This window comes from Dryobates pubescens, chromosome 8 (assembly GCF_014839835.1).
Source record: "Dryobates pubescens isolate bDryPub1 chromosome 8, bDryPub1.pri, whole genome shotgun sequence".
Classification (NCBI taxonomy): domain Eukaryota; kingdom Metazoa; phylum Chordata; class Aves; order Piciformes; family Picidae; genus Dryobates; species Dryobates pubescens.
The window spans coordinates 23,774,052-23,790,767 of record NC_071619.1 but is presented as its reverse complement, the minus strand read 5'-3'; the positions used below and the strand labels follow the sequence as shown (position 1 = coordinate 23,790,767).

The following is a 16,716-nucleotide window of genomic DNA, read 5'->3' as shown; positions in this document are numbered from 1 at the left end:
CTGCCACCCTGTTATATGTTCTATTTACTCTGACACATTTATTTTAAAATGAGTCTTAACCTGGGATTTTTACTACATTGGCTGTAAAATAATACATGTACTGTGAATTTTCAGAGGAACAACAGTGGAGTGATTATCTTGGCTTGTCTCTCTGGCAAGTCATTCTTTTCCTTACATCCATCTGTGACCTTGTGGTAATTAAGAGGGAAGAGGAACAAGCTGACTAGTAATGAGAAATAAGGTTTACTTCCAGCTGTTCTGTTAGGTATCTCCACTTCGTAAGGTAAATATCTATATTCAAAGGCTTCATATACATGGCTGATGCATTGCCTAATGGAGAAAAGTTCACACATATTAAGTAATACAGACCTCTGCTTTACTGCTGCTTGTCATGACTCATGTTCAGCATGGTAGTATTCAACAGGTGAATAGCTTCTCAGATCTTAGCTGGTCCTTCACAGAATGAAAATATTGGTCCAGTTTCAAGTAATTATCTTATTTAATTGGAGTGGTTCACAGTATCAATCTGCTAAAGACACTAGCTGAGTAATTCTAATTTGAGAATGATCAGGTACTTCTCCTATGAGTATTATTTTATAGAATATTGTCTGCCATGGACTCACAAATCTGTTTCACATTTTTATGTGACTCAAATGGGTGGATGTAAAGTTACAACAGCAAAGGGATGCAGCCTTCTGTAATGGGAAATATAACACATGCTATCATTACCATGTGTGCAATAACAAGACTTGGGAGTCAAAAGTCCATTGCTGAGTGACTAACTTAACTGGGAATATAGTTGATTCATCTTTGCAAGGACAGTTTTCCTTTCTCTAAGCTGGGCAGGCACACTGCATACCATATTTCATAGGTGTTTCTGAGGCATGGGCAGGCTTCATAAAATGTATGAAATCTATCAAATGAAAGGATCTAACAACTGGTTAAAAATACAAAACAAACAACATTATTCACTAATATTCCATGTGACCCACCTTTTTCTTCAGCTTTCTGATTCAGTTTCCTTGCAGATGACTGCTTAGGAAGCTGAAGCCACAGATACAAAACAGCCTGAAGCCATCAGATGCTTACCTAATGCTGGCAAACAGAATCCAGCCTAGTGTGTTGGCACGGAGATGACACAGGAGAGTCAATTCCTGTAGCTGACTCACTGTTGGCTTTAGGCGTAGTACAGAATGTATTGTTTTGCAGCAGGCTGGATCAGAGCTGTCTGCTCCATGACACATCTGCTTGTTAATTTCTTCAGGGAGGGTACAATTAGAAACAGAGATGATTTTGACAGTATCAACTTTATTTTATATATATATATATTTAAGTATGACTGATTATGCTTTTTTGGCAAGAGCAGAACTTTACACTTTTTGATGTTCCTTGCAAATCAAGATAATCAACACTAGTACAAGCTGATATATAACAGACTGGAGAGGAGATTGTACTGGCACAAAATCTGAAGTTATTCACATACTGACGGCTGTCACCCATGAGACCTGTAACACCAACTGAAGTTGCCTCATGAACAAGAGAAACATGAACTCATTGGGGACTGTCAGGGATATGAGAGAAAGAGTCACTAGTATAAAAAAACTTTAAATGGCAATGCCTACTTCATGCTGGTGAAATCATCACTTACCAAACAGATGTACTGATGGCAGAGCAAGCTTCTGCTTTTCTTAGAAGCAGTCCACAATCTGCAGAGCTGCTGTGGTGGGAACAAACTTCTTCAGGTAAAATTCTGCTTCCACGCCTATTCAATTGCTGTTTCAACCCAGCAGCCAGAAACTGATTAAATGAAGAGAGTGAAAGTAAATGGCCTTTTCTAAAAGGGTCATGAGCCAAGCCTCATTTTACATAAAGTGTTCAACAGCCTCCATGTGGAAAGAACTTCTGGTAATGAGCACCTAGCAGATACTGTGTTTGTTCTGAGAGCCCAATGAATCTCCATGGTTCCTAATGTTCAAAAATCTCCCAGGGACTGGTAGGCAGGACACATGAACTTTGCACCGATTTCATCATCCATCAATGGTAAATCCAGGATAGAGATTATTATCTTTCATTTCCTTCTCTTCAGTGTACAGTGCTTTTCTCTCCCTACAAGGATGGGATCTCTACCATATTTTTTTCCCCTGAAATAACGTCCATTGAATTTTCTCTCTTTTACTAAAAAGTCCCAAGGGACTGCAGCACAGCACACTCCATTTTTTTTTCCAAGTATGCTCAGCTATATCCTCTGTCAACCCATACTGCAACATTTTATGCCCAGTAAGTATGAACTTCTTCACATGTCACATATGTCCTCTGCCAACGCATGCCCTTTGTTCATTGTTTTCTCACTGCGGGACCACAGTGCACTTGCTTATAGCTTTTGCCAAGCATTTGACTAGTCCAAGAAAGATACAGCCAGACTGTACCAAAAAAAAAAAAACAAAGCCCCAAACCCCAACCCACTCCCAAAATAGACTTAATCTTTATGTTTGCTCTTGCTTCCACCAGACTGCCTGCTGGCAAAAACTTACATCCCAGCTCATTGGTATGCTTTTTTTGGCTGCTGAGATCTTGGGAACATCTCAACAGCTGGATTTTGTGCAAACCTTTATGCATATGATCTCATTATATTCTCATATATAGACAATTCCAAGATGAACATGAAGAATGCTTTCTCTGATGGTAATCAGTTACTAATTTTCAGAAGACAAATAGGTTTGTATCATATTCTTTCTGCTGCTCTCAAATCTCATGTGAAAAATTTACTTTGCAATTTAATGATTTCTGTCACATACCCTGGACATTTTCCACTTCATGTTGCTAGCTAAGTTGTCTTCATCTGTAGCTCCATTCTGAGTATTTATAAATAACAGAAGTCATTTCAGGTAATTAACCAAGATCATAAAAATTCTCAGAACAAGTAGTCCTACTGAAAACCAGAATCACACTCAGCAGAAGTATTCTTTTTGTCTCCATTTACTTTCATTGGAGAAAACTCCTCTCTCATTACAGGAACAACCCCTAGAGTATGATACTAAAGCAAACCCTCACTATTTTGATTAGTTCTCCATGGCTATCAGACCAGCATCTTGCTATGGTCAAACACAACACAATATATAAAAATAAGAAGCAGGTGCCTTTGAGGGACTGAACTGTTCCAGGAGTCTGAGTGCAATTCAGGGGGAACCTTGATGAAATGTGCTGAAAAGAGCATGAGTGACTTCAGCAGAGGTGGTCTGGAATGGAAATGGTGTCATTTTTCAGTGTGTCAAAGGGAAAAATGATTCAATGAACACTCTTTGCTTTTATTATCATGGTCTAGATGATGGCAGAAAGCATGCAGAAAAGCATCCACAGATAGGCTCCCTTTGCAAGGCAAAGAATGCATTGGGCGATTTTGCTTAAGAAAGGACAAAGGTAAAGGTCACTCAGTCTCCTCTCTCCAAAGCACAGAAAACACCCAGATAATCTCTCACTCCAAATATCAGAACCTACCACATCCCTGTATGACAGCATCTCTACAGGCTCACTTTCAGGTATATTACTCAAATAACTGGATTTTTTTGCTTGTAGAGAGGTAGAAAAGATTAAGGAAACCTATTCTAGTTTTCATGGTTTCATTCTCAAGGGCCAATAAGCACAAACTAGAACACAAGAACTTCCACCTAAATATAAAGAAAATCTTTACTTTGAGGGTGATGGAGCACTGGAACAGACTGCCCAGAGGTGCTGAGGACTGTCCTTCTCTGGAGAATTTCAAACCTTGTCTGGACATGATCCTGTGCAACTTGATTCATGAGAACCTACTGTAGCAGGAGTTGGACTAGATGATGCACAGAGATCCTTCCAACTCCTGTAATTCTGTGATTCTGGTTTTTAACACAGTTTATGATGGACAATGGCCTTTAGGATTAAGTAGGACACCTTAATGGCCTTTGACATTTTCCTTGCAACAGTTTGGAAAAAAGGTAGCTCAAATAAACATGAAGAACAATACCAGGAAGGAGGCCAGTGGGGTCAAAGTCTGACACTTACCCAATCAGCACCAATGAACCCTCAGGACAAATAATTAACATGTAATTAAGACTCTGCTAAGAATCACACACATTGTGAGAATACCATCAACAGCACCATTTCTGCATATGATGTTATCAAGCTTAAGCGGTTTCTAAAACCTGCTAAACTGAAAAGAGCTCATGTCGCTCCTCAGGACCTTCTACAATCCTGTCCAAACATAAAGCATCACAGATGGTTGCGCCCCAGAAAGATGTTTCTGCAGTCTTCAAAATGACAACAATGGGAAAAGCCCTGTAAGCTCACAAGATCTAAGTTACTGTGTTTTTCAGTGTTCCTGCTTTCCCCACCCTGGATGAAATCCTAGATGGAAAGAAACATCCAGCATCCCTTCCTCCTCCTTTCTCTCTTCCTTGCTTGCTCTATTTACAGAATCCAAAGTTCTTCAGCACGTTCCAGTTGTAGTCTCTGTAAATAAATAGAAGGGTAAAAAAACCCAAAAAACAAAACACAGCCAAAACACTTTGGGGAGCTTGGACCACTGCCAGCTTGCCTGGGTAACTGGACTTTGCATAGAGCTGGAAGGGTGTTTTTTTAAAGGAGGGAAGCAGAAAAGAACAGCTCAAGATTCTTGGCTCAGCCTGGGCATATTTCCTCCTCACTCTGGCTAACTGTCAGCACAAACGCCTAGACAGAGTAGTTGACGTGAACCAGGGAGGGAGGCTGTGGGGCTCTCCACTAGGACTACAGCACAACTTGAAGAGGCTGAAACCATGCTTTGCCTTTGGGCACTGGCCTTTATTTTAGTCCTGCAGGAACAAGATCTTCTAGGTAAGTGATTCCAAGACTGCAAAGCAGAAACTGTATCTTAAATGTAGCATGGTCAAAGCTTTTGCATGAGGTGGGAGGAGAAGGTGGTAAAGAATCTCTTACTTTGTGAGCTTTATATGAAGGTCATACAGGCATGTGATGAAATTCTGTGGGAATACTGTTTTTAATAGGAAGAACTCAAAGTTTTGGTGCTACTGAAATCATCCTGGAAGCATACTGCTTTGGTAGAGAATTTTCATGGGATAGACTATAACTGTATTTTCAGAAACTTAGAGCTACATGCAAGGGCTGAAGCCAGTGCCTTGCATGTCCATAATTAATATTCTGGCTGCCTTATTAACATACACACTAATCCACTCAGGAATGAGATCAAAGTTCAAGGTGAATAGGGAAAGATTTTCCTATATTCAAACCCTTCATTTTAGATTTGCTGGTAACAGCACAACATTTTATGCTCTTCTGCTTTGGATTTCTTTTTACTGAGATTTTGGAGGACATTTCCAAATGCCTTGGGAGCATGAAGTATAAACACAAAACATCTCATATGCTTGTATCTGAATTATACTTTCATTAACAGCAGATTAGCACTGGAATAACTTGTAATCACACCATAGCTGACAGTGTGACCGAAGCTACTCATTTTGTCTAGTTCCAGGGTTTAACAGTCCCCATGTAGCCACAAACCTGGCTTCCTTGTCTGCTTGTATTAGGTGTTTCCTGCTAGCTAAAGCCCAGTTTTATTTTCCTTCTGCTCTTCTAGCAACACACAATGTTAGTATTTCATATCAGGGTAAGTAAGTTTACATTACAACTAAAACAGTAACTTAAAAACTGTTAGTCTCTTCCACCTACAAGTCCTAGTCACTCTTCATTGCCCTGACTCCATCCCACCCAACTGGATTTCTAATGTTTATTAGTGATGAACTGAAGTATCAATGCACTGGCAAGGGCACTCTAACTTGTTTTCATTTCACAAGTACAAGTACTCACTATTCGCTTGAGAGTTTTGTGAGCTTCACACATGGGGAAAAAAAAAAGGCTAGAATAATGTTTTAATTGATTCCCCCAAAATTATGGTTTAAAGCTGAAATCATTAGCAAACTCATATAAAAGCCAGTTAAATAGAACAGTACTTGAATAATAACTGCAGCAGAGACTAGTATTCAGTATCATGCCAGGTGCTAGCTACTGAGGGAATAATTTTTACTGTCTCAATGGTGTATTTTATGTAAAATGGGAAATTTTGTGTCTTTTACAGCCAGGGGAGTATCCTGGTTGGCTGACAAGTATTTAAAAAGTAATCTCCACTTGCCCTTTGCTACTTTTGAGTCAGGGAATCAAACTTTTTAATTCCTTATAGATTCTCCCTCCCAGCTCCCACATTTTCCTCTTGAAAATGGTTCAAGTTGGCCAAAGCAGAATGTATGTTATAATTCAGCCATTAATATGAACAAACCTCATAGTCATAGATCTCAGCCTTCAAACAGCTCAGGCAGAGAGGCTGGTGCAAGGGACTTTCTGGATGTAAACTATGTGCTCCTGCCTAGTGGCCACAGTTCCTATTCTTTGCTGTTGTTGCTGGTTCAGTTTGTGGGGTGCTGCTCGTATATGGACAATGTAGCTTGGAGCATTCAATACCTGCCTCATTTCAACATGTTTCCATTCTTACAAAAACCTCTGGGCAAATTGTGTAGCACTCCAACAGAAAAGTCTGTGCTGGATGTTTATGTGTAGCAGAGTGGTGGCCAGGAGTTCTTAGGTAAACAAGTACCTGGCAAGCAGGAAAGCAGGTTGGCCTCACTGGCATGCTCCATTTACCTGAGCAAACTAAATACTAAGTATAGTACTAGGGAGACAGAAACAGGAGAGCTCCAGTAGAAGCAACTGCTACTCCGTACTCCACCCTGTAGCGAGATCTGGCTTTAAACAGTAGAGGTTTCATTTGGTTTTAACTACAAATTCAAGTAAACCAAGAATGTTTTTCTTCAGCTAACATAATATGACTTCTCAGAATATTTTGGATCCTCCAATATCCATATGCAATACCAAAGCTAAGAAGACCTATAAGGTAGACCACCACTGCCTAGAAACTGAAGAGAAAAACAGAACAGCCTAATTTTGTCCCAGACTGACCACCTGCATTCTCACAAAACAATGTTTTGCCTCCAGAAGGTTACACTACTGCATTAAATCTAAGAGAGATGCCACATTTAAAACCATATTGGGACTCATATTTCTCTAGTAATGAATTAGCAGTGGTTTAACCTATATTCTATATTATAGGTATTTTCTGTCCTTACACAAATCTGCTGGCATTATTGTCTCCAAAGCAAGGACTGTAGTCTTTGAAAACACTCATCTCCAAGCTCCAACAAGAAAGGAGAAAGAACTTTGTCACAACAAAGGGTACCCAGGTGTAGATATGTTTCTTAATACCAGGAAGCACCTGAAGATAGGAGTTCTGTACAAAAATGAGTCTTTTAACAGATTTTATATAGCTCTAACCCCCTGTGTTTTGTTATATTTAAAGGAATTTAAGTTCTCTGGACTTCATAACCTTTACCTGTAAAGTAAAGTTTAATATCAAACTCAAAAAGTAAATCAGAGGTTTAGACTCCTATTGTTCACCTGCAGGATGCAGCTGTATCTATAAACACACCTTATCTCCTCTACTTGAAGTAGTTGTAAGTCTTGTCTGTGAATGCCAGGATCTAGTATTCATGTGTATGTGTACTGCTATATACTTACACCTATATATCTATATAGATATATCACTATTATCATGTGATCCTGAGTTGCTGCAGAACACATGAACTGTCTGCTAGAGAAAAATATTTCTTCAAGCAAGTTCTTAGACTCCAATATTAGGGGAAAAAAATGCTATGAGGATATTCTTTCACTGTGCTATTGTATTTCTACTACCACAACTTACAAATATGCAAACTACACAACAGAGTTGACTACTAAGTCACAAATTCACCTCACTCACTTCCCAAACCCATATCTCAGACCAAAAGCCATGTTCTTATAAAACTTAAAAACTCTTTTTCCCCTCCAAATACCAGTGGTCATCCTCAAATTGATGGTATCATCAAACACTCATGTGTCTCACCACATCCCTTCTCAAACCAGCCTTAAGCTCACTCATTCCGCAATTTACATTCTTTACATATGCTAAAGCAGATCCTCTTTCCCTTCTCCACACATAAATATGCCCTATACTGCTACTAGCTATAAACCTATTATTAATATTAGCTATAAAACAATTATATATCTACATAGAAATAAAAAAGAGAAACTTTTCTTTGCAGCCCAAAGTGTCAGGGTATCCCACCAGAAGTCACACCATTAATTAGAGTAACCTACTTGCAAATTATATAGCTCAGAAGTCTTATCAGTCCAATTCCCTGCAGCCATTTTCTATTGCAACAGCATGCACAAGGACATCCTCTGGCTGCTTGTTCAGAAAACCAGCATAATAGAAACATATTCCAAGAGAAGAGCTCCTTCACAGGAACATTTTAGTGTTATCCTCTTTCCACTGAATGAAAACATACTAAATAAAGTGCTTCATACAATCACAAATATGCCAACACAGCAGCAGAAGAAAAGTGGTTTTTCAAGTAGTAATTATGCATCTGACAGAGAGCCATGGCAGTGGCCCCAGATTTTGCTGTTCCTGGGAAAAAAGTACCTCCTAGCAGCATAAACTATCTCCAGTCTTGTACACTTCCCCTCAAGCTCCACCACTGAAGCTCCATTGTGAAAGGAGAATGACATGAAACACAATAGCAAAATCTTCCTCCAAACGAAGCGGTTTTCCGCAGGACTCCATGGCAGCCATCTCCTAGTCAGGGAAATGTCTATCAAGTCCCATTTCTGATTTTGCCTCTTTCACAAGCACATGGAGTTTCACATGTAGGTTGATGGGACAGACAAGTTACAGAAATGAGAACTGGTAGGCTGATATCTTGACCTACCATCACTAATACATCCCACAACGCATGAAATTTTCTCATTAGTCCTTCTCTGTCAGGAAAAAAAATAACAAAATTAGTTCAATCTTAACTGAGGTAGGATCCGAAATAATAGCCATAATAGTGTATTCTACATCTTGATAAACAGTAGCAAGTTTGGAACATGACTTTCTGATATGGTTATTTATCTTCTAAAATTAATTCTACAAATAATTAACACAAGGAATTTATTTATGTGGCCCACTTATCCAGAAATAAAATGATACTGCTAAACTTAAGTCAGTGCAAACACAAACACACAGCACAGCATGCTTTCCTGAAGAGTTATACACAATCTCCTTTATTCCCCTTGGTGTATTACATGATTTCAGGCTTCCTTGTTTGCCATCTGGTTCCTGTTTCAATCTCACTTGTCTTTCATTTGGCTTGTGGCCTACTTTGTTTTACCCCTCCTCCTTCCTTACTGAGCACAACATGATTTCTCAGTTAATTTTCAAAACCACACTGATCACAGAATGATGCAAAAGGAATTTTATAGACTTTATGACCAATAAAGAACATTATGTTCACTCAGTTTGACCTTCTCCAATGCACACCAAAGAATCCAACCCAGTAATTTCTGTATCAAGCCTGTAACTTCGGTTTGATCACTAATGCATCTTTAGGAAAGAAACATATAAAAACCTACCAGATATGTGTGATTGCATACTTCAGTTCTGTTAGTATCAGCATTGAATGTCCATGAAGAGACTGTTGTTGAGGTTTGCTCAGATAGACAGGGGATTTCAAGGACTGTGTAGAAGCAACGCCTTGGGGAAATATACATAAAATAAAAAGAAGGCAGAGGAGTTTAACTGAGAGGTACTCTAAAACTGATGTCTTTGTTCTTTAACCTGTTTGTTAAGGTTGGTTTACTTCTTACTTCATTGCTCTATCCACTACTGTAAGATCAAGTTCTCTACAGTCAGGCTGACCATGATGCATAGATCTTTACTCTTCATTATGACAGTTCTTTCACACATTAAGCATATTCTATGAAGCATTTTCATTAGCAACTAACTCAGACCTTCTCCATTTTCCTGCTCCCTCTGCTGTTGTGTGACTGTATCACAGAACAGGGCAGCTAGAACTACCCATCTCTGTGGGCACCATCAACGCCGCATCACAGATGAAAAAAATCAAGGATCATTTTCTTATCTTGAAGAAGAGTTTTGATTCTTAATGGAAAATAATCACCAATAGAATGGAGTTCAAGAATGAACTAATCATGTCACTTGCAGGAAGCATCAGGTGTGAACTTGCAGATGGGAAATTACCTGAAAGGTAACGTTCTCTCTGCTATACTGAAACGTTTCAACAAATATATTTGCCTGAAGTAATTCATTAAGCTTCAAATCAAATATTTTGGGCATTGAAATATGCCTCCTATGCACTTGCTTAAACTGTCATAAAATGTAAATACCTACACATTTTCAAGATGCACCTTATCCAGCACACAAAGAATAGTTTTTACTGTTGCATTCAAAGAACAAAATTTGCTGTCAAAGTTTTCTGTATTTATGCATGTGCTTTGACACAGACAATGTTTCTTCAGCAAAAAGAGAGCAGGTATGTGGAAGTACCCTCAAAGGCCATCAGTCTTCTCCTGATGTGATTTGCAGCCTTCCATTTTTTTTTTTCTCTTTAAAAGATGACTGCTATTATTAGGTGAGGTCGAGATGCTGCTAAAGCTCTGTGCCAAAGGCAGACTGTAATTTTCTTTTGCCAACTGCAATACAGAGAAGGGCAGTACTCATAGGCACCATGTGATTCTGTTTGAACACATGGAAATTATGGTCACACGATTCAGCTGAAGCAATAGTGACCCAGATGCATGCCATATTTACAAGGGCCGGATGTGTCCCGTGAACAGCTCATCCCAGAGATAAAGGCTGTGGGTTAGGAGCTAAAGTTGGAAAACAAAATAACAATCAGGATTTGTAGCAGCCAAGCCTCAGAAACAGAATAAAGTCACACAGGCCAAAGCACTGGCTGCCCAACCAGCAGCAGCAACTGCCCACCTGAAGTACCCTGTTCCAGTATGGTGGTGATGGGTCAATGGCAAGTGCAAGAGCACCTTTGTTGCAGCATGAGAGTCACTAACCAGATAGACACCCAGGCCCTTGGCTGAGAAGGTTTCAGCCTTTGGTTACCTCCCTAAAGTGAAGTGTGGGAACTAAACATGTTCATGTTTCTAACTCTTCTCACTCACAAGCAAGAGCTATTAGGTGCTTCCTGAGGCTTGCACCATTTACTGATTTTTTTTACTGGCACAGCACTAGATCTGTGGTTCTGGGTAACATCTTACAGTCCTGTCAGGATGTGAGATCCTTCCTCCTTTGGCAAGTCTGTGACAGTTTGTAACACAGCAACGCGCTCCGAGCACTACAAAACTGTTTCTGTATCAGAAGAGAGAAACCAACCACCCCAAGGAACTAAGCACTACTGAATCCTGCATTTCACAGCAACCCCTTTACCTAGTTCTTTAGACATGCATGTGTACACAAAGTGTACGGTGTTTTGGTAACCTCACAGTGAGATGCAGCAACCCTTATGCTGGCTATACGTATCTATCATGGCATGAGCTGCTTTCAACAAATGACCAAGTCATCCATCACACCTAACCTCCCCATCTATGTACACCTGCCTAGAGCTGAAGTCCACACAGTGCTGAGATTTGGGCTGAACATAATTCTCTTTCACACAGAAAGGCTAAGCTAAAGCAATGATTGAAGGGGCATTTTGGGTAAGGCTTTATACAATTCCTGCTTCAGAAATAATTTGGTGGATTTAAGGTTTGTTGATAAAGATGAAAGGACTCCCTGCACAGTGCAAATGGGAACGACCACTGTGCCATTAGCAGTATGGAAAGGCCAGAGAATCACTGAGTCAGACTCCAATTTGGCCCGGATCAACAGCTACTTCCGCTTCTCCTACAGCAGAGCTCTCAGCATTCTTTAATGGACTAGTATGATGAAAAAGGCATGATCAAAGAAAGAGAAATGGCAAACACTAACTTGAGGTACCCAACACTAACCCTCTTGCATTTCCATTTTTAAGGAATGGACAAAACTATACAGGCCTGGGAGATAACTCAAGACCAGCCAAAAGATCCCTTAACAACTGCATACCACTGGTTCCGGCCTTCACCCAAACTTTCCACCTAACCTTGGTATCCAGACACCTACAGCTGGGTCAATACAGTGAAAAATAACTTCTTGAGGGATTCTTAAATTCTTCCATTTATTTTCAGTCCACCTAATAATTTCTGCTGCCTCTTCAAAGCTCACTTATAGTTAGATCTGGGAATGTTCCCACCTGTCAGCAACAGATCCACAGTTAACTCATCACCATGCTTTCTGCTTGCCCTTGGTCCTCTGCTCTCCAATGCAATAGGTGTTAGTTCAGCATATAGTTGAATTGGGCATGATGCTGAGAGCTAGAGCTAGAATTCTGCTCATGTCTCACAGAACAATGGAGCTTACCTTGCTATGATGCTGTTGTTAGAAAAGCCAAGGTTCATAGACAAAGACTGGTCCTGCTTTGTAACTTCCAGTTCTGTCACAGAATTTAAGTATCTCTACATTGCCCCAGTCATGATAGAAAAAATCCTCATGTAAATAAGGGGAAAAAATGGGGAAAAAAATAGAGAATTAGAGAATTAGCATGGTTCACTTGAATCATTGGCAACAACATTCCTGAAAGACCAACAGCAATAACAAAGGCAAAAAAAGAGGAAACGCGAAGCACCTAAATTCCTAACCAGGCTTCTCTGAAGGGATTCTGTCCTAACAGCACCACCTGCTGGTGAACATATAAAAAAAACCCAAACACAAAACCAACATCAAAAAAACCCAACCAAAACCAACCAACCAACAAGAAAACCCAACAAACCAAACCAAACAAAACCCAACAACTAAATCAAAATCTTCTCACAAACAACCAGAAATTGTGTTCTGCAAAACCGATTTCAGAATAATGCCTAGTACATCAAATCCCATCTTAATCCTCTCCTCCTCACCACCCACTGCCCTCCAATTTAAACTCAAAGTCATTCCAACTCAAAGTACATCTCTCGTTCCATGAAACTGCAATAGCTACAATCCTTGTTGATGTGTTTGCCACCACTGGATACCTACGCTCCAGAAATCCTGGCACAGACTTGCAGTAAAGCACTGCTGCAGTTCCAAACCACTATCTTTGCACAACAGTATTGAAGCAAGAACTAGCTGATCTTCTTATGTCTCTCACTGTTCACTTTTACACAAACTCAGTTTCTTTCTCTCTGTTACAATCAAACAACAGAATGAGATACTGCTGCTTTCTCATTGAGAAACCTCACAGAGGATTATAGAGGCCTCAAATGAGAACAAGGCCTAACTTTGCAGGAAGCAATATATGCTAGCACCTTAGCAGGATTTAAAATAATCCACTACATTTCTATGCACACATATTGAAATCTAAATGCTACTGAATGTTGCATAAGTTATGAAAAGGAAACAGTCTCCATTAAAGCATAGACATCAGAGGTACCAACCTTTCATAAGGTAGAGCCAGCAGAATGAAACACTCAAAGAGCAAGAGCTCATTGAGTACCAAGAGGTAAACAGAGATAATTGACAGAGGTGAGTGACACTGCATACAGCATCATTTAGGTGTTCAAGAGGGGACTGGACATGGCACTTGGTGTCATGGTTTAGTAGTCATGAGGTCTTGGCTAACAGGTTGGACTTGATGATCTTTGAGGTCTTTTCCAACCTTGTTGATTCTATGATTCTATATACAAGTGACTTGGTCAGCAAATGGCATCAGCTATACACACATTTATGGTTCCCCTTCTTCTCTACTCTTTAAAGCTTTGCTGTGTCAACACCTGAAGAAAGTCCAAGAGGAACTGATACGTAAGGCTGATCTTTCCAATTCTGAGGTTTTGTACTGGGAAAGGCAGGGTTACAATCTATATATAAACTCATTCTACACAGGTACGACAAACACCAATGCACAAAAGAGTACCATATCCTTGGCAAGAGCAAACATCTTGTTCCAACCAACCAACAACGATAATGTGTACAGGCAAGGAGACATTCACAGCATGAAGGTACAGCTATAGTTACTGGGACAGGGTTTCATTTCTACCTCAGACTCCCACATTTGTTTTCATAAACAATGCTGTTTAGCAGGCAAAATACTTCAGGAATCAGAAAGCTCCTGCTAATTAACTGTGGCTGTTTTTCCAGCTGTTGCAGACCCTGTCAGTGTGTTACCTGGCAGTCTGGGAAGAGAAAGCTGGTGTAATGAACATGACACAATCCACGGACGGTTAGATGTTATTGAAGAGGTAAGAGGTATTTACAATGGCTCCTGGACCTCGCCAGACTTCTGCGCCATCCTTTTGACAAAAGAAAGAATGATGTATTCTAGACACTGTCTCTTCTTGATTTTATTCTGTTCAAGGTGTGACTATTTTTTTCTGATGTCATGGTTTCTCATTATTACCAGAAAGATGTTGATGAATTCCAAACAACTGATTAAACAGTCACTATTACAGATCAGCCCTTTCTGATGTATGTAACTGTGCCTTTAACACAATCTCAGAACTGATACCTGTAAAGTTTCACATCTGCTCATGGCTAGATGTGAATTCCACAGGTGACTCCAGGACTTGACAGAGGAGTTTCTGCTTATTCTTGCAGACACTCAGAAACTAAATGAACTCTGTAACCGAGATTCTACAAAAGCTGCCAAGTTGGGGTTTTTTTGTTGTTTGTGTGGGGTTTGTTTGTTTTTCTTGTTGTCTTAATCACTCAGAAGATGTGTCCAGTGCTAACTATTGCTAGCTGCCATACTGCATGCTGCTGCTTCTCAAATGGCAATGTTACTTCTCTCACACTAGTCCTGGCCCTCTTCTTTCCACTCCATCAACTATTCCCATCTTCTGTGTAAATTATTTTCTTGGATATGATCATGGCTCAGAAATGCGAGAGAATTAAAAACAAACTAATGCAAAGCTCTCTCCAACAAGTCAAATTCTGGGTCATTCCTTACTCAGAGGTTTTATATCTCTTGAGAAACAAAGCTTTAATACTTCAAGCCACTAGAGGACAGCATAACACAATAAATACTGAAACCTGCAATGCGCAATATAAATTAAGTGTGCTGTTACCATTATGGGACATTAAATCTGCACTTCTTCTAACATATTTGTTACAATTCCTCCCACTTGACACTTTGACTACACCCTGTCTCCATTTGTCTCCTTTTTTTTTTCCATTAGAAGGTAATAAAAACAGTGGAGCATCTAGAATCAGAAGTCAAATCACTCCTCAACATCATCAGTGAGACACCGAACATCCCCATCGCTCCAGGAACCCCACTTATAGACATTTATGATGGTAAGTACCTAGTGGGATGACCTATGTTGAAACAACCATTGCATGTGCTATTACCAAACATGTCATCTTTCTTCCCTTGTGAAGTAAATCCTTCATTCAATGCAGTGCAGCTAAAGGCTCAGCTTAAATCCTGTGTCCAGGTTTGGACAATGGGTTTCAAAAGAGATGGGGGGGGGGAGCAGGGAGTGTAAGATAAGGTGGAAATAACCCAAGCACCAACCAAACAAGAACCCAGTCAAGGAGTTAGATAGATGAGCTACACAGAAAATTTGTTAAATTGTGGATGTTTGGTCTAAAGAATATAAAAATTCAGCATATTGTAGCACATCTGCAGTAAGTGCTATTCAAATGGTGCTTGGTACAACTGCCGAAAAGCTCACAAATTGTAGATAGGACTTGATCTTGTAACAAAAAATAATTACATGGACTCTTCTCTATACAGATACCAGTTGAGCACTGCAAAGACAGAAGACAGCTGGATGTAACTGGTTGTCAGACAGTTGCACTTTTGTTCATTTATTAAGTTTGGTTTTCCAGAATTTGAGCAGAGATGAAAATTCCCCAGCTGTAGCTTGCCTCCTGTGTTCCTGTGCTTTATAATAAACAGGTATTTGCCTTCAGACATTATTTCAGAACTTCATCCTTTAAATCATCAGCAGCCCCACTTTACCAAAGCTGCATTTTGAACACAGCATTCTCAGTAAAAACTACAACACTGGGTGGGATGTGGGACTAAGCACAGCTAACAACCTTCCCTTGATTCAAAACCTTACTCCTTCCCTGGCAAAGCACTGAACTCTCCATATTGGCATAATTCTGTGAGGAGACACTGTCATCTGCAATTTCCTCCCAAGATATGCTTAGATTTGAACTGCTCTGGCTTTCAACATACATCAGATTACTGCCAATACCAGAAAGAGGAGTCCTATCTGTGTGTTCTAGTCAGAATTTGTCATTTGTATGCAGAGCCATCTTACTCTGTACTCTTTTTACTCTTCTCCCTTGCCATAGTGACAGTGCAATTCAGAATTACAGTCACCCTCATGGCACTCCCATTTTCTTCCACAACAAACAGCAACACAATTTCTTCTAAGAGAGCCTGCCAGACCTTTAGAGAATGGAGAGAGAGCACATGTACCTGTGTGAAGTAGGAGGAGTTTGCACATTCTTGATTAACAAGCAGTCTATTTTCACAGACCTCACTCCAAACTTCCTCCTCCCCTTGTACTTTATTTTTGCTTTACATGTTCCTATTTTGAGAATGACAAGCTGAAAAGATGTTGTCTGTGCTAGCAGAGAATAAAAATAGTCTTCCAAGAGCCAGAGAAATTACAACATATGAAATGAAAATATTGAGCAGTTAAGTACAGATTACATACATCAGGTACAGAAAACTGCTCATCAATAGCACACAAGTCCCAAACTCTTTATCAACACAACGGTTTCTGAATAATTCTATGGAT

The 16,716-nt window shown here is 39.8% G+C and overlaps 1 protein-coding gene across 1 annotated transcript; it reads left to right on the top strand.

Annotated features, from left to right (window-relative positions):
* The first annotated feature begins 4,596 nt into the window (after positions 1-4,596).
* Positions 4,597-16,280, top strand: PLAC9 (placenta associated 9). The gene is made up of 4 exons (XM_009898934.2): positions 4,597-4,845; positions 14,099-14,199; positions 15,136-15,253; positions 15,696-16,280. The coding sequence occupies exons 1-4, from the start codon at positions 4,788-4,790 to the stop codon at positions 15,704-15,706; spliced, it is 288 nt and encodes a 95-aa protein (XP_009897236.2). The 5' UTR covers positions 4,597-4,787; the 3' UTR covers positions 15,707-16,280.
* Positions 16,281-16,716: the final 436 nt, after the last annotated feature.

Excerpts from the sequence above, each read along its gene's own strand:
- PLAC9 (XM_009898934.2), top strand. The coding sequence starts at position 4,788 with ATGCTTTGCCTTTGGGCACTGGCCTTTATTTTAGTCCTGCAGGAACAA. Across the intron at positions 4,846-14,098 it reads GCAGGAACAAGATCTTCTAG|CTGTTGCAGACCCTGTCAGT; the intron begins GTAAGTGATTCC and ends CTGTTTTTCCAG. Across the intron at positions 14,200-15,135 it reads GGTTAGATGTTATTGAAGAG|AAGGTAATAAAAACAGTGGA; the intron begins GTAAGAGGTATT and ends TTTTTCCATTAG.